General features: G+C 42.9%; 1 protein-coding gene across 2 annotated transcripts in view; it reads left to right on the top strand.

Annotated features, from left to right (window-relative positions):
- The window catches only part of LOC146008034 (signal transducer and activator of transcription 5B), a 169,572-nt gene that overhangs the window by 121,371 nt on the left and 20,400 nt on the right, over positions 1–27,801 (top strand). The window contains exons 1-7 of one of the 2 annotated variants that reach the window (XM_083146909.1): positions 14,858–14,876; positions 16,564–16,700; positions 20,015–20,171; positions 20,526–20,615; positions 22,054–22,228; positions 24,561–24,691; positions 26,676–26,827. In XM_083146909.1, the coding sequence (XP_083003035.1) occupies positions 16,573–16,700; positions 20,015–20,171; positions 20,526–20,615; positions 22,054–22,228; positions 24,561–24,691; positions 26,676–26,827 (833 nt within the window). In that variant the 5' untranslated portion in view covers positions 14,858–14,876; positions 16,564–16,572. Of the gene's footprint in view, positions 1–14,857; positions 14,877–16,563; positions 16,701–20,014; positions 20,172–20,525; positions 20,616–22,053; positions 22,229–24,560; positions 24,692–26,675; positions 26,828–27,801 lie in introns of those variants that run through there. The other variant, XM_083146908.1, reaches the window with a different exon arrangement.

The raw sequence follows: 27,801 nt of genomic DNA, 5'->3' as shown, positions 1-27,801 counted from the left end.
AAAGAATTAGAAATATACATCAGAACATTAAAATCACAGTTTTAACCACATTTTTCTAATGTTTCCACACTATCTTTATTTTAAGAGGGTGTGTTATTCACACCCATTTTAAAAAATCTCGTAAATAAATTTTAAGTTATGTTTCAGATGAAAAGATTACATAATTATATTTTCTTGTGTGTGCCCAGAACGTCTCTGCTAACCTTTTCTTTTCTACTATAAATATATATAATCGGAGAAGGGTAGCATCACCTTTGGCAAAAAATGATTATAAAAATATTATGAAAAACTGAAAAATAGTACAGGTCTAGTATCCTGTATCTGGGCATCTATTATCCGAATTATTCCAAAAACCATGGTTTTTGGAATCATTAGAAATATTTTTTTCCCCCCTAACCCTCTTTTCATACTTACCAAGTCCCAGGGCATCCACAGCAGGCCTCCGGCATCCTTCTCCAGGGTCTCCAGCGGTCCCAGGAATGCATTGCGCGAGTGTGCGCGCGCGCCGGTGACGTTACCGGTGCGCGCGCACACCCGCGCAATGCATTCCTGGGACCGCTGGAGACCCAGAGAAGATGCCGGAGGCCTGCTGTGGACGCCGAGGGACCACCGGACACCATCAGGGGACAGGTAAGTATGGCAAAAAAAATGTATTCCAAAAACCGAAAAATTCCCCTATCCGGAATGCTCGTTGTCCCGAGCATTTCGGATAGGGGATACTCAACCTGTACTCATAAACATCACAATCATACTTGGGGCCATAATGCTTTGTGTTATATGTTCGTATATGCACATCTTATCAGGTAATTGGGGTACAACGGTGAGAACAAGTTTTTTGTCAATACCCAGTTTAAGGCTACTGTATATAGCAAGGGTAGCAAACTCAAGTCCTCAACAGCTACCAATAATTTATATTTTCCAGCTCACCTCACACATTTAAAAGATCCACAGGTGGAGCTAATTTCTTCACTTGTGATTCTGTGTTGAGACATGAAAAACATTAAGGGCTATTTCACATGCTCCAGCTCCTGCCGGACGGTGAAATCCCGCACGGCCAGGAAGCCGACAGCAGTTAATAATGGACACAAATGTGTCCATTCACACGCGACGGCCCGGCCACCGGGTTGCAGCCGGATCCCACCACTGGAAGGGACAGCTGCCGGGCTGTGGCCATCCCCTCCATTGTAAACTACTGTGTGGGGCACGGCTTCCTGGCCGTGTGGGATTTTGCCACCTGGCAGGAGCCGGAGCGTGTGAAATAGCCCTAACTTTTGGTAGCTCTCGAGGACTGGAGTTGGCTACCCCTGCTATGTAGTATAATTGTGCCCTGGATTAACTGGAGACACTGCCGATTGTTCTGTATGACCATGTGCCGTGGAACTTCCGGCTTGTTTTCCACCGTTGCCAAAAGTGCGTTCCATGTAACGGCCTTATTGGAAGAAAGGATGAGGACAAGCTGAGCTTAAATGCTGAATATTCTTTATAATGAAAAGTATTTTATGTTGCAATCACACTGCTCAGTATAATGGTGAGTAGCAGACACAGTGACATTCTATGGCTGGGATTTGGCAATACCCAGCTCCAAATGGACTAGTTGCTGTATTGTGCCACAGGACGTTTCCTGACACTTTGAGTGTCCACTGTAGTTGTGGAGAATATCGGCCTGAGCAGCTGGCACCTAGTGCGTGTCCTGCCGTTAATAGGTGGATGGAAGCTGGGATACCATACTACATCGTCTAAGGTGTTTAGTTACCTGAGTCTGCGACAAACTCCTGGCAGTGTGCGCAATTCTCACTACAGACAGTTCAAAAGGCTGGGGTGTAATGTCAGAGTCTACCTGCATGCAAGAATGCCAGCGGTAACTTCCTGTGGCAACAATACAGCATCTGGTCCGTTTTGTATGGCTGGGATTCGGGCAATACTCAGCTCCAATGTCACTGTGTCTGCTACTCACCATTGTTCTGAGAAGTGTGATTGCAACACAAAATCTTTTTATTACAAGGAATGTTTAAGCATCTAACACTTGGGGAACATTCATCATCTAAAGATCCGCCTATTTACCTCCAACTTTACATTTTTAAACACTTGGTGAGCCGGTACAGTACACAAAAGTTCCCAGCGATGTTGGTATTTTCATATTGTTTAATTATTTTTTTTTTATTTAACACCTCCAGGAGGTTGTCGATTGTTTTGTATATTGTGATATTTTTATATATTTCTGTATTTATTGTTTTTATTGATAAACTACAGAAAGCAATATTGTCATTATAATTGATGGGTTCTTTGTGATATTAAGCGCCACTTGAAAATAGTTTTCCTCTTTTGCTTTGTTTGGAGGCTGGCATACCTCTCCTTTATAGTGGCTGATGATATACACTTTATGGTCCACTGCACCACTCCTGCACCTAAAGGTGCGTACACACGGTACGATTTATGTTCCGTATGATATTTTATACCATATCCCAGGAAAGTCCCAGTAGTCAAAAGCATAAGATTTGTGCTTAAAATAATGTACAATGTGCATAAGATATCATATACGATATGACGTCACAGCTTTACTACACTATACTATCTTATGCTTTCTAGACAGAATTGAGTTGCATGTTCATCCGAGCAGCTCCCTCCATTACGACCTGCGGGAGCGCACATCGTTCGTCGGATAGTGCATACACACGGTTAGATATACTGCACGATCTAGCATACTATTCAAAACTGGCTAGATAGTGCACAATCTAGCACACTAAATCGTACCGTGTGTACGCACCTTTAGACATTAGAATGCATCTGTGATGTAGCCTGGCCCCAGCAATTGACCCCAGTATGGCAGGTTTGCCGTTTGAGCCCATTGTAGCAGGGTCCCCGGTGGTGGAGCGGATGTTCCCCAGCAGGGATGCTGTAGTAAGTGGCGTCGGATTTTGGTGCGCATCAAGCGAGCGCACTTCCACTCCATCTGTGCTTTCCGCCACCACTGCACCTCCTGCGTTCCACTTCCGGATCCGGAAGTCTTTCGGCTACAAACTTTAAAAAGCGTGGCTGAGGCTGGGCATGGTGACTTTTCTAAGCTGCAGTACCCAGACACACTCACGGATGGAGAACAAAGATGCCTCACCCCAAAAATTTATGATAATTAGGGCTTATAGTTAATACCTTTCCTTTTCTTTTAGTGTGTCTGCTTCTAAGAAGAAATTATGTAAGAAGAAAAATTGCTCCAAGCTTTGCCCTTCATGCGATAAATCTTTTTTTGGGAAGCCAGGAAGACTATTTGTGACTATTCAATTGTCCGATATAATGAAGTAGATACCATATGAAGGGTCTTTTCTATTTGGAAGCAAGTTGGATTCTATTATTCAGAGAATGTCAGGGGGAAATAAGCAAGACTCCTTCAGGACAGGCGTGGTAGATTTTTGGATGTGTCCTCAAAACAACACTTTATACCAGCAAGGTTTCATAGACCTGGTCGTCCATGTAAAGAAATAGATTAGCGTTCATTGTAGCACTTGCCATCTTTGAAAACCCATCCTGATGATATACACTTTATGGTCCCTCTTCCCTGCCTGGGGTGTCGCTGTAGTGCTTCCAGCACAATGTGGTCTGTGTATTAGCACTGATATGCAAACCAGACCTGTGCTAGAAACACCACAACAGACAGCGACACCCCAGGCAGGGAACAGGAACTGCATGGGTTTTCAAAGATAGCGAGTGCTAGAATGAACACTATCTATATTTTCCTCAGGTCTGCCGAGGTCTACCTTTCGACAATCCAAAAGAACAAGTAGCCAGAGGCATTGACTGTTTGGAGGCTTTGGTACCTATACCAGTTGTAGGAAGTATTAAAAAATTGGGGGAAAGCTGGTTACGGAACATTCAAGACAAGTGATTGATAGAATTCCTCAACAAGCCAAGTACAGACCATTTTGAAATTTCCAGACTACCAAGTATGGGAATAGAGGTCGCAGCATTGCAAGGGGGTTTGAAAGCGATAATCAACTCCAGTGTAGTGGAAAGAGTCCATTGGCAGACCAACAATTTCTAAGGTACTTGTGTAGTTTCACGGCGGCACCTTATGCTACGCTGTCATCGTAGCCCAACCTCAGCCTAGCACAGTCAGCCTAGTGTCCCCGCCAGGCAGCATAGTCACCGTACTGTCCCCGCGAGCTGCAGCTCTGTCCTTGGCGTCCCTGGCAACCCTAGTGAGCGCCTCTCACACAGCGCTGGTAAACACCAGATCCCCAGCGCTGGCGGATGCCGGCGGAGAGGCAATCATGTGGGCGCCGGCGTAGAGGTCCTCCATCTCCCTGGGAATGCACAAGCGTCTCATGCGTCTCAGTCATTCTTACGGCAAGGTACGGCTACCCGTGCCCGCTTCAGGGAGACTGACAAGGTTAGGGGTTCGGTAGCACCGCAAGTGTGTCTCATGCACAATAATGGACGCATTTGCCAGTGCTCCATGTTAAATGGAAACCCCATTTGAAACCCCCACTATCCACTCCAGCCCGAAGCGTGGCGAGCACAGTGAGCCCTACTTCCTCCCGACCTGTTCATACCCTCACTATCCCTGTTGGCATGGAGTTGATTTGATAAAGTATGGCGAGCCCGACGCTCGTTTTAAGTGTCCCCTTGTGAAGCTCGCTGCGCATATCACACTTTATAAAATCAACTCCATGCCGGCGTGGAGAGTGGGGGTATAAACAGGTCGGGAGGATGCGTACCGCGTGCGCTTGCCACACTTCGGGCTGGCGTGGATAAAGGGCATGTTTCAGGAACACATTAACACCTATCATGTCATCCATCTGAAACCATAATGATGATAACTGTGTAAGCTCCTGTTAGCTGCGAACGTACACACACAGTCGCAGGATCACTGACTATGCTGGCTGCATGAACACTACTCTGATTCTGGCAGGGACACTATTGCCGCCGTGAAACTACACAAGTACCATTTCTAATACTACCAAAGCAAGTGCCAGCAGCTCGGGGGGCTCCCATGCTGGACAAGAGCTGTCAAGATACCTGGTCCCCTCAAGAAGTAGTAGTTTCCTTCAATCAATGAGAAATTAGGGCAGTTTGGCACAATGACATTGCAGGAAAACACTTGAGGGTCTTTTCAGGCAATGTAATTATAGCATCATATCTGAACGGACAAGGTGGTACGAAAAGTTTATCCATCACGTAGGAAGTATGGAACATTATGGTCTGGGCAGAGAAATCTGAGGTTGTTAACAGCATTACATGTGCCAGGCAAGGAAAATGTGGTGCCAGATTTTCTAAGCAGAGAACAAGTCTGTCCAGTTAGTAGTCAACAGGTTTTGCCTCCCCAAGATAGACTTGATGGCATCCCTAAGAAACACAAAGCTGGAAAAGTTTTTTTTCCAGATAGTGTGACAGGGTCCTGTGGAACAGTTGCGCAGTCCCAGAGGTGGAATTTCAAGCTGGCCTATGCCTTCCCTACATTTTTTTCTTATTTCCAGGGTACTGAGGAAGATAATGGAGGAGCAAGTACAGGTAAATCATCATTCTACATTTCTGGCCCAGGAGGTCAAGGTTTCTGACTGCTAAGGGTGGCAGTTGGGGATCCCCTGACACTGGAGGTTTGGTTCACTCTTTCTGACAAAATCCTTCTAAAGGAGCCCATACACGCTATGTTCTGGGCGTCCGGTCTGTACTTTTAAACCCCACCCAAATACTAGACACATATGTTGCATTCCAAAAAGGGTCCTCCTGCGAGCTTCAGAATATATATACGGATGAAAAGAAACGTCCCTATCTTACAAGGAGCGTTCCTCTTCTCCGCCTCAGGAAAGTTTGATGTATATTCATCAAAGTGTGTCCTTATTTCATGAGCATATAGAATGGTGTACGACCCTGCACCACACTTCAGAGTAGAGGAAAAGGTACCATACGTCCCTTGGAAGGAAGGATATTGATGTAATCCAGTATTTGGTGAAATATATTATCATTCGGAGAAGAGGAGACGCCAATCCCTCACAAGGGACGTATGGTACCTTTTCCTCTACTCTGAAGTGTGGTGAAGGGTCGTACACCATTCTATATGCTCATGAGATAAGGACACACTTTGGTGAATATACATCAAACTTTCCTGAGGCGGAGAAGAGGAACGCTCCTTGTAAGATAGGGACGTTTATTTTCATCCGTATATATATTCTGAAGCTCGCAGGAGGACCCTTTTTGGAATGCAACATATGTGTCTAGTACACATTACCCTTTGAAAACTCTAGGGCAGGGGTTCCCAATCTATTTTAATTCATGGCACCCTAGAGTATCAGAATTTTTCCACAGCACCCCTACCCCCCCCCCCCCCCCCCCCTTATGATTGGCAGCAACCAGTACTGGGTTTGTCCATAAATAATTTTAATTGATCCTGGACCACCAACCCGTGGCACCCCTGCAAGTGTCCCGGGGCACCCCAGGAAGCCACGGCACACAGTTTGGGAACCACTGCACTAGGGGTTTATTTACAAGGATAGGAGTTCATTGCCCATGGTATGTTTCTAAGTGCAACCAATCAGAATCTACTTATTTAGCACCGTCTAGAAGAGAATAGCCTGGAATTGCAGCAGCCTCTCCTCTCGCTCTTACGTAGGAGGCAGCAGCAGCCACATGCAACACATGTAGCTCTGCCCCCTCAGGTGTGTCTCATTTAGCTCTGTTATTTCTGGTCCTGTGTAGCGCTGCCCACCCACCAAGCAGGGGTGCCAGACAGCTGAGCCAGTGGCTGGGCATATGAGGGGGGAGAATTGGGGCCTGAGCAGCAGGACGACGACGATGAGTGGGGTGGGGGTGGACTGTTTTGGGGCCCCTCAGATTGGAAGGGCATGGAACAGATGTCCCTTTCGACCCCCCCCCCCCGCCCTTGGACCTCCTTGCATACTCAGAAAATACTGTCAAATTAGCTAGCTACTGTCAGGGTCTTAACTAGCAATTTCTACCATTGTCTCTACCTAATGCCTGTTTTTCACTTCACACTTTGGTTCTATTTTCCTACTACTGGAGATCCTCTCCTGACATCTGATAGTTTAATTACTTCATTACTGTGGTCACTTACCTCTGCTTAGCACTTGACATACAATAATCTCCTTCGCTCAAACATAGCCACCCCATTAATAAAGGCATGTACTGTAAGTGCTGGATAAATAACTGGATTGCCATGGCGATAAAAAAAAAAAAGCAAAAGCATGTAGTTAATTAGCTACGTCTGATACAGACACTAATGTTTATAGTAAGCTATGGCAATAGTCTGCATAAGCTGGAGTCATGGAGAAACTGAGCTTCATGTTCCATGCACACTACAGTAAGTGCTCCAGTGGTATAAGCATGGTGCCAGTTCCATTTGGAAGGGTATCCCATGAATGCTATATGGAAAATGTTCTCTGTTCTGTCAGGACATAAATTGGTATACTAAGGGAGCATTTTCTTATATATGGGAAAGGACTGGATTAGTGTGGCGGCACGTGTGTTTTTCACAGGGTCTGGATGGTGTTTGCAGTTTGGGGCTAGGTAAAAGTTCTTAATCACTGCAGTCCACATAAATCCTTTTTTTTTTTTTCATTTTTAAAACCTGTAAATGGGGTAGCGTGATGAAACCCGCTCTTACTATGTGCACGTAAGCAAATGTGTGTGCTATTGCAGTTGAGGTTGGTGCTGTCTGCTCCAATCCCACTGGTCATATTAGACATGCTTATCAATGGTAAAAGTTAACTAGGCCCTGGATAACCTTGCATCTATCGCACAGTAATGTTGACATTGTACTGATGTTATATTGCAGTGGTTCCCAACCCTGGTCCTCAAGTACCCCCAACAGTGCAGTTTTCCAGGTCTCCGCACAGAATCACGTGCTATAATTAGCTCCACCTGTGGATCTTTTCAAATGTGCCTGAATAATGAGTGCACCTGCCGGGTGACCTGGAAAACGTGCACTGTTGGGGGTACTTGAAGAGGGACTATACAGTGTTAATGATAATTATCCTAATGCTGCCCATACACGCTGCGATCCCGGCGTGCGTTCTAGGCTATAATAGCATCCATCACATCGCATTGCATGCCTTGTGCATGCAATGTGATGAATATCAAGTACAAAAAGTATGTGCAGCACATACTTTTTGTACTGTGCGATGAGGTGCCGCGGGAGCGCGCACCTCAAAGCACACATCGGACCCGCCGGGATCGCAGCGTGTATGGACTGCTTAAGGACTGGTTGTTGTTTCGGCTCAATTGTCTCATAAATGGAGATAGGAAAAAGGAAGAATATAAAGTAGCGCTAATGGCAGAAATTAATCAACCTAATTCAACCCAGCTGGTAACTAGTAGGGTTTACCACTCCCAGTGGATATAGACAACAATATAGGCAAGAAAAGAGAGCTCAGGTTGTAGGTAAAACCAGTAGCCAGTTTTGATAATTTAAAAACTAGTATTTATAAACACTGACAAAAACAATGAATCAATATACACATATTAATAATAAATCTCATAAGGTACCGGCCGATACCAACCATTAATAATAACGGATACAATTTTAGTTTTTACAATAAAAAATAGAATGGGAATATTAAGGACAGATCCAAAAAATAAAAATAAGAGTAATGATGAGTTAGTATGAGAGAAGTTGCTTCAAAAAGAGTTTCTGTATTGCTGGAGACGGACAAAGCTCCACTCGGGCGTGCAGTTAAAAATCAAAGAGTGTGCCGGCTATTCCTTCTGGGCAGAGGATAAGTTTTTAAGGATCGACGAGTCTCTCATGAGATTTATTATTGATATGTATATATTGATATTGTTTTTGTCTGTTTATAAATACTGTTTTTTACATTTTCAAAACTGGCTACTGTTTTTACCTACAACCTCAGCGCTCTCTTCTGGTCTATATTGTTGTCATAAAATGAGATGCCTGGTGTTACAGTATATGTCAGGCTGTTAGACTGCGTAAATATGCTTACAGCTTGGGGCCTGCCACCATCAGAAGACTTAGCAGGCATGTCCAAACTGTGACCCTCCAGTTGTTGTGAAACTACACATCCCAACAGGCTTTGCCATAGTTTTTGCATTCCCTAATTGCAAAACTGTGGCAAGGCATGATGGGACTTGTAGTTTCACAACAGCTGGAGGGTCATAGTTTGGACAAGCCTGACTTAGGGGATGCAACTTCTTTGCATAAGCAGGTACCTATAAAGTCTAAAAGCTGCCCCCTGAAGCCAGACTTTAAAAAATGTGCCATTGTTTGAGTCTCCACATTGTAGATAGTGTCTGTCTCTGTGGGTCTGCTAAGCACATTTGTAATATCCACAGTATTAGATCTGACACTGTTAATCACATAGCAGCGCAAATGTGTGTAATTACACAGCCAGACAGACTACAACTTCCAGCAGCCTCTGCAGCTACTCGAGGTCAGGAGGACGTCACATGAGCATTGTCAGAGGGTAAGGTCAGTGAAAGTTGGAATAGAGTAAGTTGGTCAGAGCAGAGCTGACATGGGGAGATTAATTTATGGGCCCCATACATCAGCAATTAATTGTGACCATCCTCAGATCTGGAGATGATTGTCACAATTAATCTTTAATGTGTGGGCTCCCCCATTTGGCGATCCCGATCAAAAATTGAACGGGATGGCCAATCAATTGCTGAATCAAATTTTTAAACATGTTTAATAATCTGGTATTATCTGCGGATCTTTTTTATATGTGTGGGCATTCCCAATTGGTCTTCTTCATCTATTTACATTATGAACAGCTGAAATGACAATCGATTGGGCAATTTCCAGATATGAAGATGCAATCTTTAGATGGGAAAAATCTGCCGATCACTGAAATCAATCTGTAATGTGTGGGCAAGTCAAATAGATTGGAGAAACCATTTTTCTGGCCAAAAAAATCACTGGATCTGGAAAACCATTAATTGTGATTGCTGATGTATGGGGCCCATAAGCCTGGTAAATTGATGTGGAAGGTGATAATGCACCATCCAATAAACTCCTAACTGTCATTTTTCAAACACAGCTGATTGGCTGGTGCATTATCACCTTCCACTTTATCACTTTACAAGGCTTAATACATCTGCCCCAATGAGAGCGGAGATGAGGATGAGACCTGTATCCTATCCACCTCTTGAGCTAACCTGTACCGACTACTCCTAATTGAGTATAAGGGAACTTCATACAAAGATCAACGTTATTTATCATAGCCTTATGCAACGCTGACACTTATTGTACCTCAAGTAAAAACTAACCACTTAGAGAGAATTAAGCCCATGTGCTGTATAATATACATTGCTAACCCAGAGACTCAGGAGTGCATCTCTTAAAAACACAGATACTGTAATGGGTGTGGATCGTTTTATTGACCCATAGTTAGGTCGACAGGTGGGAAGGTCGACATGGGTCAAGGTCAACAGGTGTCTAGGTCTACATGGGACACGGTCGACATGTGTTTAGGTCAACATATGCGTTAGGTCAACATGGGTTAGGTTGACAGGTCGTTAGGTTGACATGGGGTTTTTATCTTTTTTTTTTTTACCCGAATGTCGACATGGACACAGTTGGAAGTCAACTGCAGCCCCTCTCTTCGCTCACTATGCTTCGAGCACGGTGCCTCGCTGCGCTCAGCATACTATTTTATTCTCCCACTACACCCTAGTGGATGGTAGGGCATGAAATACTGCCTGTTGGCACATGTCGGCTCAACAAAACAGTAAAAAACCAATGTCAACCTAACGACCTGTCGACCTAACACATATGTCGACCTAAACCCACGTCGACCTTGCCCCGTGTCGATCTAGAACCCTGTCGATTTTTCCCACTTGTTGACCCAACGGTGTCAACCTAATGACTGTCGACTTAAATGCAGTCGACAATAGGACCGTATGCCACTGTAATAACCTTGAGCTAATGCAGCAGTGAGCTATACAATATAGCTATCTTATTAGTTATAAAAGACTACTGTCTAATCACAAACCAAAAATTCTGAAGTCTTGCAGTCATTGGGAAGCTTTAGCTGATAATTAGAACACTTGGTACATTACTAGGAGTTATACCTTTATCTCCCTCTTCAAAGTAATAAGCATCAGCCAGGTAGTCCTATAGAAGTGTCCGCAACAATGTTGTGGATACTTTCTGGATTTGATAACATCTAAACTAATATAGGATAAGACCATATTACTCCTAACTTTGTGGGTGAATTACTAATTTACTTAATTACCTGAAAAAGAGTTAATACTTGTTATAGGAACCATTAAAGTTCCTTCTGAGTTGTTTAAATGGAGATTATTATTATATTTTTATTTATAAGGCGCCACAAGTGGTACGCAGTGCTGTACATATAGAACACATTACAACAGTACAGGGTACACAGAACTAGATAGAACAGCAACAGAAGAACAAAACAGAGCACATGTTCATTTCAATTAACAGCACAAATCTTGGTACATAATACAGCTGAGATATAGGAAAGTGAGAAGAGATGCAGGTGTAGATTGTACGTGAGTTAAGAGAGGACCCTGCTCTAAGGAGCTTACAATCTAAAGGGAGGGGGTGACAGACGGGTGACATGACGTGCAGGTAAGGAGACCTGAAGGCAAGAAGTGAGGATTGCAGGATAGTCAGGACATGAGGCAGCAGGTAGAGAGAATGGGCAAAGTAGTCCTCTCCCTCCTCCTACATAATTAATTTGCAGTGCACTCCCAACCATGTAGAACTAGCTGTACTTTACAATAATTACTTTTGACAAGATTGATAAATTCCAAGATGAAATGGCATGCTCATCCTCGGCAGTGGCTTGCTAATTTCCTTTCCTGAGCCCTTTGGCATGTTTTCCTCATTTGAAACCACAAAAGGAGTATCAACAGTCTCTTCATCCTCCTAATCCCTTACCTCTCATCTTCCTTACAAGTCAGTAAAGCGGTCTCCTGTGCACATACAAAACCTGCAATCTCTCTCTCTCCAGGGTGCGTTACGGCCGCACTGAAATCCCCCCAGCGGGGAGCAGGAAGCGGGCGGCGCGGAGGGGGCAGCGTTAATTAAGGGGTGGGATGGGGGTCGGGAAGGGGAGAGGGAGGAGGATGACATACTCACCTGCTCCCTCTCTATTGTACCTCGGCGGTTCAGTACCGCCCTCCAGTGGCCGGCGCCCTAGGCAAATGCCTAGTGGTGGCGGGGGCGGCGCTGTCTCTCTCTCTCTCTTCAAGCATGCAGTTATTACTCCCATTCTGAAAAAACACAAATCTGATCCAAACGGTCTGACTCTCCCAAAATAGGTGCACTCCCGTTGTCTCATTTGACATACCTCCCAACTTTTTCAGCTGTAGAAGAGGGACGCTCGCGCGTGTGCCCAAAAAGGGGTGTGACCTTTGCAAATGAAGGTGTGGCCTATGCAAATGAGGGTGCCATCGGACCACGTCCCCCATTTTTCGCCCTCTGCATTGCTGAATAGTCTATTCCCTTCAGGTTGAGGGGACTCCCAACTGCCCCCTCCCCCACCTCGGGACACTGCCGGCCCCGAGTGGCGGCCGGGACATCCCAAAAACCCATGTCAGTCCTACAAAAAAATGGGACAATTGGCAGGTATACATTTGATGTCAGGTTTGCTGTGCTGCACATCAAAACTAGGAATAACGCTAGGATGTTCTAATTATAATTATATATTGCTAGCATCCAAACTATGTACAATACAGGTCGAGTATCCCGTATCCGAGTATCCGTTATCCGAATTATTCCGAAATACGGACATTCCAGAAAGTGAAAAAAAAAATTTTTTTTGCTAAAAACTCACAGGGGACATTTGTAACAGCATCACTGGGGACATGATATGTAACTGGCACTATATATGTGCAAGACAATGATTGCTTGGCTTTTAAATTCAGTGCTGAGATAGTACACACATTTTGTTTCACGTTTTGAAACCTTGTTTTTTGAACAATTAAAATATATTTGTGTGTATTTTATGTGGTAATAAAATATATTTGTGTGTATATTATGTGTTTATACAGCATAAATGCAAGATACTTCAAAATGCATCATTGAAATATTAAAATATTCCGAAATACGGAATAATCCGTTATCCAAAATTCTCCTGGTCCCGAGCATTTTGGATACGGGATACTCAACCTGTATTCAGTTATTAGCAAGATTGCCGTGCTTGTACACTCGATTTGACTAGTTCTGGGCTTAAGGGACATATGCTGTGTACACACGCGGGCGATAGGGGCTAAAATCGATGGAAATATGGTCGCTGGCGACCATATTGCCAGCGATTGGAGTGCGCACCCGGCGATAAATCGCCGGGTGCGCACTCCCGTTTTTAGCCCCCTTATGATCGCTGGTCGCAGGGGCTTGCTCCTGCGACCAGCTGATTACCTCTGCTGCTCCCCCGGCAGAGGTTCCCTTTCATCAGCGACCATCTCTGGTCGCTGATGAAAAGGAGAAACTGAGCAATATATTGCTAGCAATATATAGCTGAGCAATATATCTCCCCCGTGTGTACAGGGCTATAGTCAGTAAAGGAAAAATGATTGGCGGTCACTCCAGTGTGTACCCAGCTGGCTGTCTCAGGGATCCCCTAGCTGCTGGGAGTAGCTTCATATACATACTATAATTATTTTTGTGCCTCTGACTATTAGTAACTCTTATGCAATAGTTAATTCTACTCTGCACTGAATGTCCCATTCATTCAGACACTGAATTTAAAATTTTTAGCTGGTGTTATGCTTTAAAGGTAGGTCAAGGTTATATATATAGATGGATAGATAGATAGATATTTCTACCATTATGTCCCTGCCATGAAACACCTTTGCAGCAAAACTGTATGGTGTCTGTGCTGGTACCTGCAGTTAGCTAGCGCTTCTGCCTGTGCCGCTTATTCCAGTCTATGCTCAGCCTTGCTTCTACTTCTGCACACAAAGTTAGCAGCTGTCTATGCAAAGTCACAGAAATCAATGCTTTCTTCAACTTGAAGTGTTAAAATGAGCACTGATACTATGCTTAATCAAAAGTTCTACAGAATATTCCACACGGTTATTAAACAGGTGTGTCCTTTAGCCTTTAGTGAAATCTGTAACATGGAGGTTCTCACTGCTGCCAGCATTATTATTATGAAATGCGTGTAACAGAAGAGGTGAGACAGACAACAGATTGTTAGAGAAAACATATATGACAATGGCCTCTGTTCTGAAAGACTATGGCTGTGTGCCCAAAATTTGGGGATTTGAATAATAACAAAATAAAAAAAACACACCACAAACCAAAGGTAACACAGTTGGGTCAAGATCAGCCTATCCAGGTGTGTTTTTCATGTTCTTAGCCTATGCATAGGGGTGTGGATCGTTTTATTGACCACACTATGGTCGACAGTCATTAGGTCGACACCATTGGGTCGACACGTGGGAAGGTCGACAGGTGTCTAGGTCGATATAGGACAAGGTCGAAATGTGCTTAAGTCAACATGGGTTAGGTTGACAGGTCGGAAGGTCAACATTGTTTTTTTTTTTTTTAATGTTTTTTTTACCCCAATTTCGACACAGTTGACATGGACACAGTTGGAAGTCAACCGCAGCCCCTCGCATCGCTCGCTTCCCTCTCAATGCTTCGGGCACCACGCCCTAGTGGATGGTAGGGCATGAAATATCACTTGTCGGCACATGCCGGCTCAAAAAAACAGTAAAAAAAAAAAACCATGTCGACCTAAACACATGTCGACCTTCAGCTATGTTGACCTAGATACCTGTCGACCTAAGTGTGTCAACCTAAGTGTGGTCGACAGTATGACCGTAAGCATGCATAGAATTGCTGAATGTTTCTACTTGAAGCTAAAAATAATGTTTCATATTACTCCAGGATTACAGCTGAGCACATCCAGCACAGATGAATCTGCTATCAGCAGGTGATATTAGAAATGTTAATTGTAACAATAGAAAGAAGTTTTCATGGAGGTTTTGTGATTTGTTTTCTCATAAACAGCTTTGTTGTATAAAATGGCACAAAGTATACAGCTGGAACTCTCTTATTAATGGTATACGGCCAGACATGCCCCTGAGGGAGAGTTGAGTGTTCCTGATCATAACCGTATTGTAGAATGTAAATACCGTCCAATGATACTTTATGTCATACTTGCCTACTTTTGAAAAGTAGTTTCAGGGAGATTATGGTTGGTAGCATAATTTTGCATAGCGCCTCATTGAGGGGGCGTGTCATGATCCACCCAAAGGGCGTGGCTACTTCCATATATGGAGAAATTGTGGAAAAAGTGAACGTGGCACCTAGAAGCATGGGTGTGTAATTTAAAATGACTTATATCCAAATGTAGATGAGCCCCAAAGCAGTTAGTAAGGGCTACTATACTTGGTAAAGTGCTGGGAAATGGTGCTGATGATTCAATGTAAATGTATCTATCTCTCATTCCTTTTTTCCCCAAAAATGTAACAGTGTAATGTAGGCTAGGGGAAATGAGGGAGATTGCTAGACTAATGAGGGAGAGAGGGAGATTGCTGCTAATTCAGGGAGTCTCCTGCAGAATGCAGGAGGGTAGGCAACTATGCTTTATGTTGTATTCTATTTCCTAGTCATGGAGCGCTAAATATGGCTAATATGTGTTACAAATGTTGCATACTGTTTTACCAACACGTTTAAACAGAGGGTAGTGCTGAAAGACTCTGTAACAGGAACATATGTTGCCTTACAAGCTCTCTTATTTGAGGCCTCTCAGTCCTAAATGACCCTTCCATTTCACGTTCTAGCCACAGTTATCTCCCTGACTCTCTGTATCCTTTGCCCCCTCCTTCAGTACCTTTTATTTCCCCAGTAAGACACACATTACGCAACAAGAATCCTGACCGAAATTCATCTTCCGGCAACAGCTGTGTGTTGAAATGGAAAGATGTGTTAACCCTTCCCTCACCAGAATGTGGCTGGCTTTTCTTAACCTGCGTGCGGTGCAATGCTGGCACCGCACGCAGCAGGATAACCACAGGTCTGTTGGCCATGTATTACAGTGTGTAGCCAGAAAGTATTGCAATGCCTCATGCGTTATTCACTTCTGCAATGAAATGCCGTTTCCATATCAGACTTAGATTATGGTAGCACCAGGCTTTGTGTAGCCATTTTATGACATGGCTGACAAATTGCTATTTCTATGCCCTGCAAAGCACATGTGTGACCCATAACTTCTGTCAGGTTCTGTTTATGTTTAAGCAATGTGTGTATCGTCCATTACACGTATAGCTGTAATCTCTGCATTGGCTACTATTGTATGCAAAGTACAATTTACCCCAAGGAGACTAAAATAGCTTACTCTGCCATCACTCCAGTGATATAAGGACTTGGTTAGTATGCAGTAGTATGCACAAAAGAGTTGCTGAAAGGCTTAAAATTTAGTACATTAGTTATCTGAAGATAAAAAGCGTATAAAAATCCTGATAGTACCAGTCGTCTTCTGTGTAAAACAGATTACCAAATTAATTTAACTCTGAGGTTTTATATATTCTCAACCTGCATTCCTTCCATGTCCGGAATCTGCATAGGTACCGCCATAGTTACTGATTCACTGATTACTTTTTAACTCACACTTGTAGATCATCAGCATGGCAGTCTGGATCCAGGCACAGCAGCTACAGGGGGATGCCCTACGTCAGATGCAGGCACTGTATGGACAGCATTTTCCAATAGAGGTGCGACATTACCTGTCACAATGGATAGAAGGACAATCATGGTATGTATGTTATATGTGCTATATGGGAGTCCTATGTCATTTTTACCCCATGTCTGTGGACAGTTGATACGTTTGTTTCATTCTGCATAAACATTTATAGGTTTAGTTAAGTGCATGGCAACATTTAGAGTTAAGTGATGGCAGCAATCTAAAGATAATAATAATAATAAGCAAATTTGCTCCAGGGACAAGCCATTTCCATGCAAGAGAGACTGATCTATTCTGCATGTAGCAAACATACTGTTGGTTTTACACTAGGGTGACCAACTCATCCCTTTAATCCGGGACACATATTAATTACACAGGTTCTGTGGCTGGCTTTCACCTGGTTTTAAACTGCCACACCTCAAGACTCCATTTCACCTGGTTTTAAACTGCCACAGAACCTGTGTAATTAATATGTGTCCCGGATTAAAGGGATGAGTTGGTCACCCTATTTTACACTAATAATTAGATTTAAGCTAGGAAACATGCATACTATAGGTCGACATGGGCTAGGTCGACAGTCAAAGGTTGACATGGTTTTTTTTCCGACATGTGCCAATAGGTTGTATTTCATGCCCTATCATCCACTAGGGCATGGTGGGAAGATTAAATAGTGCATGGCGAGTGCATCGGTACACTTTTTTAGTGTCCATGTTGACTGTGTCAACATTTAGGTCAAAAAAAGTGAAAACCCCATGTCAACATCTTGACTGTCGACCTAGCCCATGTCGATTTAATGCATGTGTTGACCCAATGACCTAAACCCATGTCAACCTTCAGAGATTTCAACCTTGATGTATGTCGACCTATAGTGGTTGACCCAATGCATGTCGACCTTAGTGCTATTGATCCTATGACCCATACCCTTCAGTTCAACATAGTCTTGCCAATGTGCAAATTGCTCCTTTTTTCCCTCCTAACTCTTAATTATGCCAACAATGTGTAGGAGATATAGTGCCACCTTGGGGTAGACTAAGGGTATTGCTGACTTAAGTGTTAGATGAGAGAAAATATGTTCAAGTCTCTAGAAGTATGAAGTCTCTAGCCTTACATAGCTAGGGAACACTTTCTGATAATAACCTTTTCTTTTGCCTGCAAAGACAAAAAGCACGGTTAAGGTTGCGTCTAAGCAATCTTCGTGTGAAATTTCAGCAAGAGATTTAGCATTTTACTTTAGAAAGATGATCATTTGCCATCATCCTTCTCTTCACAACAATGGATTTTCCAAGGAGACCGGACTAAAATTGTAGCTTTCTGAAAATGCATAACCCTTTGTTCTGCAAAGGGAGCAGAGCTACAGCGCTCAAAATGCTTTAGCATGATTGCTCAGCACACAGCGATGTGTCAGAACTATGTGGTGAGCGATGTGTCAGGGCCAGTGTACTTCAGAGAGAACACTGGCCCTGACTGATTAATATCCATCCTGCTGGATATTACTTGCATGGGCTGTGCATCGCTATGGCCCCTACACACGGAGCAATGTAGGAGCATTTTCTAAGCAATCTAGTGAGATCGCTTTAGAAAATACCTGTATATCGCTACGTGTGTAGGCCCCATTAGACTTGAATTGTGGCACTAATAGTATGCAGTGTTTAAACCTTAACATTCTATTTTACAACATTTATTCATGGCTTTGTATACCTAATTGATACTTTTTTGTCTTTTGTTTGAGGTTTTTATTTAAATGCAGGACAGGAAGAAAAAGTGTTAGAAACTGGGGTACATTTTCCTGACCTACTTGTGTCAACACAAAAAGCAGTTGCACAATCTAAGATATAGATGTTGCCATGCTCCTCTTTCCTGTAGTGTCTTTGTACACACATCTTAGTTGTGGCATAAAAAATTTAGCGCATGTTGGCATGATAAGGCACATGAGGTTCCACAACATGCAATTACACAGCTTCACCACTGGGTGGCGATTGCTCCACTAATGAAAACTATAGAGCTGAAAACAATCGAAGCAGATGGGTAAGGCATTACAGAATAGTACTGTATATACAATAGCAAGCCCTGACAAACATATATCAGTCACTTATACTGTATGCAAGTCTCACATGGTCCCTGCCACCAAATACCGAAATTGCAGAGATGCAGTGATAGCGTCACTTACAAATACATGGCTGGCTCCATGTGTGCTGCTTGAAATCCTAATTTTCTGTCAGGGCAGAAAAAGTGCCTTTCCCCCCCAAACCCCACCCCCACCCAGTCACTACAGTTTTGATTGTAGTGACTGTGTCTTTTTTCCCTTATTGTGTTCCGTGTCCACACTATATATTCACTAGAGATGTGCGGGTTCAGTTTTACTCGGTTCATAAATCTGGATGGTATTGGCTATCCTCAAACCATTTCACAGCCTATGGCCAATAACGATCCAAGTTTGAGGACCTACAGTAGTAAAACCAAACCCGCACATGTCTAATTTTCACTGTCATTTTCATTTACTTAAAAGGTATTGTATTGGTGGATGTGTGAGCGGAAATGCACAATCCGCTTATGGCAAGCTTCTCCTTTTCGGTGCAGACATTTCTATTTAATATGAGTAATCCTGCTCGTCTGCCGCCACATCATGTCTAAATGTGCGAGAACCATGTGTGTATGGCAGTGTAAACATAATGTATCCACTGTAATAGAACATACTGCATGCTATACAGTACTGTATTATACTATACATTTGAAAGGGAAATATAAAACATCTTAAGAAGTTATTGCGTTGCAAGCATCGTTTCACATTACTGTACGTTGGAGACTTCACACACACGGTCATTTTCAAAAGTAACACCTGGTGGACGGACCCCAGTATTGCACTTGCTAGCAACTCAATGTGCCACACTATTATTCAAAACGCCATCCTGCGACATATAGACAAAAGATAAGCGTGGCTTCTTCTGAAAGACTATGCAACTTTAAAATTCAGTGCTACAGACACAAAGGATCATGTGTTATTTTTTAGTTCTGTGTGACAAGCCATGTCTCAGTGTGTCAGGAACACTTCATTACATTCTTCTCTCCTTTCATCTTCAACAGGAGAATTTGCTATTAGAGATGTGCCGGTGTTGGCAAACACAGCTAGTATATAGCCAAACAGCAAGGTTATCGACCTACTGTGTGGGCTATCAACATACATACCTGTCCTACTTTTCCAAACTTTTATTGCTGCATTCACATAAATGTATTGATGGGGTAAAAGGTGGGAGTATAAGAAGAAGGGATGAGTATATGGGGACCCCTTACATCTGCCTGTAAGATTTTGTAAAGAAAGTCTTCTAGAGGAATAAGAAATGGTGATGCGGTACCCTGTGAGGCCATGTTTAAGCAAATGCTTTTGTTAGGGACTCTGTGGACCCAGAAAACCCACAAGACAGCATGAAAGCCACACACCTTTTGGATGGACTGGTGCAGGAACTGCAGAAAAAAGCTGAACACCAAGTCGGTGAAGATGGGTTTTTATTGAAGATCAAGCTTGGGCATTATGCTACGCAGTTCAAGGTAAGATGTGGTGTGCGATGTAAGTGGATGCAGAAATTGTGATTTTAAGAAAATAATTCACTGCAATAAAGTTGATTTTGATAGAGAGAAAATATATATATATATATATATATATATATATATCTCATATATACTCGAGTATAAGCCTACTTTTTTAAAACATTTTTTATGCTGAAAAAGCCCCCCTCGGCTTATACTCGAGTGAGGGTCCCACTTGTGTCAATACGTTTTACCAGTTTTTTTGTTGTAAAATTAGGTGCCTCGGCTTATATTCGGGTCGACTTATACTTGAGTATATATGGTATATATTTTGTGTAAAGCTGTAAAAAGTGTTTAACGCTTTGCCTTTCATAGAATACATATGAACGTTGCCCCATGGAGTTGGTCAGATGCATCCGCCATATTTTATACCATGAACAGAGACTGGTACGGGAAGCAACCAACGTAAGTCTTATGTGTGATATGCTTTACAAATGTATCATTGTCTTCCAAGTACAATTATGGTGGTAATCCCCATGCCACTCTATATTGGGTCCTTTTAGAGCCTAAGAACAGATTCACACAACATGTTTAGGTCCAGTAGCCACATGGGGAGACTGTACTGTATAAAAACTTACTTAAAAATGAAAAATTGGTACAATATAATAGTTATGACTCGCCTATATTTTGGTTATGTCCCAGAGGAGGTATCAATGATTGTGCTGTAGCAAACAGGAGAGGGTGCCCATACCTTAGCAAAGCCGTGGTTCCTGTCCTAACAAAAGTAGTGCTGGTTTCTATAGTGATGCACTTACATGCAAGTTGCTTTGGTTTCCTTTCAGTGCAAGGATTTTTTGTAGGGCAGCATATTGACACCCATAAGGGGTTTTCAGTCCCAGTCAATGTCCCATATTCGAAGCGGCCAGCGATGGGGTTAAATGGCGGGGATTGCAAGCCTTGCTGTTTGGGGAATCCTTGCCGTCCTCTGACAGCGAGGGTTCACCCAGATCGTTGAATAGGCTGAGCGGTCGGCGCAGGGGTTAAACAGCGATCCTCGCTGTTTAACCCCTGCGCTGACCGCTCAGCCTAAATCAACGATCTGGGTGAATCCTCGCTGTCACAGGACGGCAAGGATTCCCCCAAACAACGTGGCTCGCGGCTAATGCAGGGAGCCCGCTGCATTCCCTCCAAAAATGGAGTGAGGGGGGAATCTGCATATGCAGGGGGTCAGTTGCATACTGACCCTGCTTGCGGTCACGGCTCATCAGCAGCATTGAATACACCCCAGAATTTCCAACAGATGGAAATATCATCCATTTTCTTCCGGGACTTGCCTATGCAGATTTGACTTTTTAAAATGTCAAATCTTTTTGTTGAAAACAGCTGTTAGATTGTCGAAACCACTGCCATTTTCACGTATCAGCGGCCACGTGCTTTCCAACAATCAGAGAAACGGACCCGGACACGGATTTGCCCTATTCTAGTTGAAAACTGATGATATTTCTGCCTGTCTGGGATTAAATACCCTGTTGATACCCTTTCACACCGCACCTCAAACCTGGGTTATTGCTGGGTCGAAGTGTGGTGTGAAAGCACCAAACCTTCTGTCCCAAATCGACCATCCTGGCAATGCGATCCAGGATGTAAGAAGGGTTAAACCCAGGTCGCCCTGTGTATAATGGACGGGTGTAATGTGAACGTGCCTGACTCTGTAATGCAATGTGATCTGAAAACGGTATGTGTGTGTCTGCCTTATAAATGTACTTTACCAGGGTGTGTTGCTAATTTTTTTAAATGTAGATGGTAAGAAAAAGTTCAGTGTTTTTTTTTTATTTGCATTTTTTTAAATAGTATACTGAGGTACCAATGTTTGTAATATGCTTTGTAATAATTCTCCCTTCAGTCCAGTTCTCCAGTTGGTGGCCTTGTAGACACACTGTCTCAGAAGCACCTTCAGATTAACCAGACGTTTGAAGAACTGAGACTCATTACTCAGGACACAGAGACCGGGCTGAAGAAGTTGCAGCAGACACAGGAGTATTTCATTATCCAGTACCAGGAGAGTCTTAGAATTCAGGGTATGTCAGTGTCCTCACAACTTAAACTAAATTAAAAATATATATACCTATATCACACTTCCAAGTAAAGCTGGATTCAAATACATTTATCCAAGGGCTCTTTTCACAACTCACTTTAGTGATAAGCTCCTGTGGAGTGTGTTATACCCACATATGGGTGTTTTGCTAAATAATATGAATGAATCCTGCTCTAAGAGACTAGAGATTTGTTCCACCTAAAAACAGGACCGGTATGTTTGCAATACTTTCCATAGTTTTTATTACCAAATGTAGCAAAAGTGCATGGTAATTGCTATTATATTTGTTCATTTAAGGAACATTTTTAAAATATTAATAATAGTCTGCCAGATGAATACTATCATTAATAACTTTTTATAATGTTGTTTGAAATGAAATGGGAAAAAAAGAGAGCGAGAGATCAACAAAGCTACAATTCCATGGCACTTGGAGTCCTTCATTCATTTTCAGCAATTTGTTACATTTATGTTGATTATTTGTTTTGTAATTACTGTCATTTTTACAACAATTATGCATCAGAGCAGCTTCAAAAAAGAAGTGCTTATTATGGAACCTTAATTATACAGGCTTGTTTGCTTTAATAAGCTTCGCCAAAAATAATTAAACTCCTCCAGAGATTGCTTTTCTCTTGGTCTGTAAACAGCTTGTACAGTAGCTGAACTGGAGCAATTGGAAAAGTCTTTGCTGGCCTAACCGGAGCAATATATTTACTCCTCATATAGCAACAACATAGAGCCATGCAACTGGTAAACAGTCCAAAGCAAAGGGACCAGAGCGAATTTTCCTTGCGAATGGGTGGCGGCCAGCCAGCATTCACAAGGCGGGGTTTGGTGGACTCTCAATGCAGTGAATATGCGAATTAAGCAAAATAACCCCTGCTCCCCTCCGGAGGATGCAAGCACGAAAATAAATGTGTGTGTGTGTGTGTGTGTGTGTGTGTGTGTATATATATGCATGCATATGCTGGGAGCCATGAAAGGTCGGGTGTGTATTTTGTGTGTGTGTGTGTGTGTGTATATGTGTAACTCTGTCACTCCCTGCAACAAACCTGGAGGGGGGGGAGGTGTTGTGGCGCCAGAAACCTTTTTGCAGTGGGGGAGCACACTTTCAAGTTACATCACTGCATGAGGGTCTCTGCTCTAAGGAATTTCCTTAGTGTGGCACTCTGAAAATAAAATGGATGTCCCTGCTGTTCAGTGTTCATACTATATATGGATACAAGAATAGATTTCCAGCTTTGTTATTCAATTTAATGACTAACATACATCTCAAAATTAAATACAGAGTCTTTTCAGTTTCACAAAATAAAGATCCAATACATTTCTATTTTGGGCAAGCTATTTATTGTTTGGACTCTCTCCTCTTGTGACAGTCTTGGTCATTTAGGTAAATTCAGTACTCTTTACCTAGAACGGCGCCCATCGCGGGCATCGCATGTACATCGCATGCCATGTACGTGTCCTCCAACCTTTTCATACCCCCACTATCCACGTCGGCGTGGAGTTGAGAATAGAAAGTGTGGCGAGCGCAACGAGCCACTGTGCCCGAAGCGTGGCGAGCGGATGCGGATACCTGTGAAGCCCGCGAGGGGACGCGGATACCTGTGAAGGTATCCGCTGCGCTCGCCACGCTTCGGGCTCGATGGCTCGCTGCGCTCGCCACACTTTCTATTCTCAACTCCACGCCAACGTGGATAGTGGGGGTATGAAAAGGTCGGAGGATGCGTACCGCCGCCCCTCGCGGGCTCGCTGCGCTCGCCACGCTTCGGGTTGACGTTGATCGTGGGGTGGCGTTAACAATTGGGGGGGACATTTCACACTTCAGGGTGGCTATTTGGGGTCTGTGGGCCATTTAACATTGTTCCCTATGTAAAATCGGGTCAATTGGGCCATTTAACATTGTTCCCTATGTGTAATCGCGTCGGTCGCATCGCATGCAATTTTTTACCTTGCGATGCCTAAGATCAAAATCATGGGCGCCGTTCTAGGTAAAGAGTACCATAAATTCTAACATTTTAGTGGGTAAATATTTATAAGGTGTAAGTGCATCTACTCTCAGAGGGCTCCGCTGACTTCTCTTATTGTATGTACTGCATTAGGCCAAGCCAGCTTAAACAAATATAACTTGACTCTTATTGTGATTAATAAGAAGTAGCAGTACATGAGTCCTAAGGCACTGTAACATATATGTAAATGTGTGGCACCTTAAAATAAGTTAATAATGTGTTTGTGTGTGTATATAATGGTATATGCTAATTTCACTATATTGCATGTGCTCTCATAATGAGTGACTGGTCTCTGCTCATTTCTCCCAGCTCAGTTCTCCCAACTCTCCCAGCTCACTCCCCAGGAGCGTATGCCTCGTGAGGCCACGTTACAACAACGACAAGCCTCCTTAGAGGCCTGGCTACAGAGAGAGGCTCAGACCCTCCAACAGTACAGACTGGTAATTTTCTGAAAAGTAATAGATATATAAATACATTTTTCATGCATGCTATTTTGCAGCAATTAAAATGATAATAGGGGACAGTGACAATTTTCACAGAACACTGTAGTATGTCTTACCAACCACCGGGCTTCCCTGTCCTTGTAGGTTTTTGTTTTCTTTAATAAAACCGATATATTTAAATCTAAGGTGACAAATAAAATAAATGCTAATTACCTGTAATGTAACAGGTCCCTCAGCTTCTACATTGGGTATAGGATGCCTTCTTCTCCCCTGCTACCTATTGTTAATTCATATGTTTGCCTGTAACACATCAACATTACTCCTCTCACGTTTGAGTTACAGTATTACATATACAACACACTGCTGGCAGGTGTGAGGAGAGCCTACTCTGACTACTAGAAATGTTGTTGGACATACTAGATTAGTTCAATCTCCACAGCACAGATTGATGTAAAAGATGCTGTGAAAGCTATTGATTATGCAGTCACAAGTAGTCAATGTAAGTGATGTAAGATGTCTAGACATGCATCTATTCTGGGTTCTGTTATCAAATCCAGGAATTCTGTTATTGTGTAGATGGAGTATTTATTGCATGTGAAATACAGTAGCATTTGAGTGTGTGTGAGCCCCATGAGGGAACTATTCTTAACTTAGGGGGTATCCAGTTAGCATTAAAAAAAAAAAAATCAGGGAGGAAAACAGAGGTTTTTTTTTTTTTGTACCAATATTTTTTTGGGGACAGTCCTGTTAGGACACCTGAAAGAGAAAAAAAAAATCATGAAAATGGGGCTGCTTTCATGGACTTTAGGGCCCTACATATGCAGAGATTTGTGCCAGAGATTCATAACGGGAGATTCAGCATGAGAGATTTCACTCTCAGATAATGAGCCACATGCAGAGAGATTTGTTTCAGAGATTCATAATGGGAGATTCAGCATGTGAGATTTCAAATCTGTTACAACTTTCACAGAAAGTGCCGGAAAAAACTGCACTTCATCTCAAAAATAATGTTATATGGTAATTCCTAAATTAACTTAATAAAATACATTTCCTTAATAAATAAAGCAAATAACGGTTAGTGGCAAATAATACAATGTAATCATTGGTGGCCAGTGAACTTTACAATGGAGGGGATGGCCACAGCCCGGCAACCGTCCTTTCCAGCGGTGGGATCCGGCTGCAACCGGGCGGCCGGGCCGCGGCTGTCCCATGTGAATGGACACAATCGTGTCCATTATTACTACTGTGTGCTTTTGGCCGTGCGTGTTTTAGCCGCCCGGCAGGAGCCAGAGTGTGTGAAATAGCCCTTAAACCCCGTACACACGGGGGGAGATATATTGCTCAGCAATATATTGCTAGCAATATGTGGCTGAGCAATATATTGCCCAGTGTTTCCTTTTCATCAGCGACCAGAGATGGTCGCTGATGAAAAGGAACCTCTGCTGGCGGTGCCGCAGAGGTAATTAGCTGGTCGCAGGAGCAAGCTCCTGCGACCAGCGATTAGAAAGGGGCTGAAAACGGGAGCGCGCACCCGGCGATTTATCGCCGGGGCACACTCCCAATCACTGGCAATATGGTTGCCAGCGACCATATTTCCAGCAATTTCAGCCCCTATCGCCCCCGTGTGTACACAGCATTAGAAGTCCCACAACTTAAACTCATAGTTGGGTTCTGCACTTACCAGAATACATTATTACATTGGGGACAGTTAATCTTAATATAAATAAATCAATTTACTCAGTATGTGTTAATGTGAACTCAGCTGTATCTAAGATATATTTAAGGTTATGGACTTGCTCATTTGCCATGAGTGAATATTTCTTGAGGCTATTGAATAAAAGTACTCTTGTCACACATCTATTATTTTACTTTTACTCCTGTTTGTACGCCACATGGTCATCATTGTATTACAAGTTTTAATATTATTCTGCTCTCACAATCTACCATTTACAGCATATCTTGGTGTTAATTATATTTTCAGGATTTGTCGGAGAAGCACCAAAAGACCCTCCAGCTTCTACGCAAGCAGCAAACAATCATCTTGGATGATGAGCTGATTCAGTGGAAGAGAAGGCAACAGCTAGCGGGAAACGGTGGTCCTCCGGAAGGCAGCTTAGACCTTCTACAGACATGGTGTGTTATGATTTGTGTGTCTGACAAGATTTTTATGTTATTGTCCTCAAGTAACCATAAACAACAATGTTTTTCTTTGTCTTTTCATAAACATGCACACAAGGTAACCCCTAATGGAATAAAAAACAGGCCTGTTCCTCGGATAATGGCCGTGGATTGTCGCAATCCTGGCCGCAGATTTCACAGCCATGCCCCCCTTTGTGCCAATCGGCAGGCGGGACATTGAATCCAGCCTGTCGTTCACCTGTCAATCAAAACGTAAACGGGCCAGGATCATGGCTGTCGTGAGGGATCGACAGCCATGATCCTGGATTGAATACTCCCCTTAGGCTCTAATGTCAAGGCTCTTACATTAGTTCCTGCAAAACCACTTCATCCCTCCTCCCATCCTCTACATGCATGCCCTTTCTGTAAGTGTTCTGTTCACATGAGATCAAGTTAAAATTAAAAAAAAAAATTGTTTTAATTTATGAGCAATTCTACTTTAACCCTATATTGTGGCTTCTTTAAATGAAAGTGACAGAGGTAAAATGGTCAGGAATCATGCACTATATTGATCCAAATATATTCGTTTTATTTTTGTAATCACTCAACTTCCAGTTTACTGCCACCACTCCTGGAAATTACAAAAAGGGACACAGGTCGCCTAGCACTCTATCACAATAAAAAAAATAAAAGATTAAATTGAACTTGACTTTTGAGGGCCAGTGCATATTGAATGGAAGAATTGACATAGAACAGAAGGCAACAAATAAAAAATAAAAAAGTAAAAATATTCCTCCAGCACACTGCATTGTATTGGATCAGTAATGAGATCTAAATTCTATATAATAAATAGAACTACAGAGATCTCCGTTTGCATATATGTGCCATGGTATGTAGGTGGATTCATATCTTATTGCTGATCCTTTGCAGTGTGCTGGCAGAATATTCGTACTTTTTCTTTTTCCTTCTCTTGTCTAGACTAACCTCTC

Source organism: Crinia signifera, chromosome 6, assembly GCF_055691185.1.
Source record: "Crinia signifera chromosome 6, ASM5569118v1, whole genome shotgun sequence".
NCBI classification, from domain to species: domain Eukaryota; kingdom Metazoa; phylum Chordata; class Amphibia; order Anura; family Myobatrachidae; genus Crinia; species Crinia signifera.
This window is presented reverse-complemented; position numbering and strand designations above follow the sequence as displayed.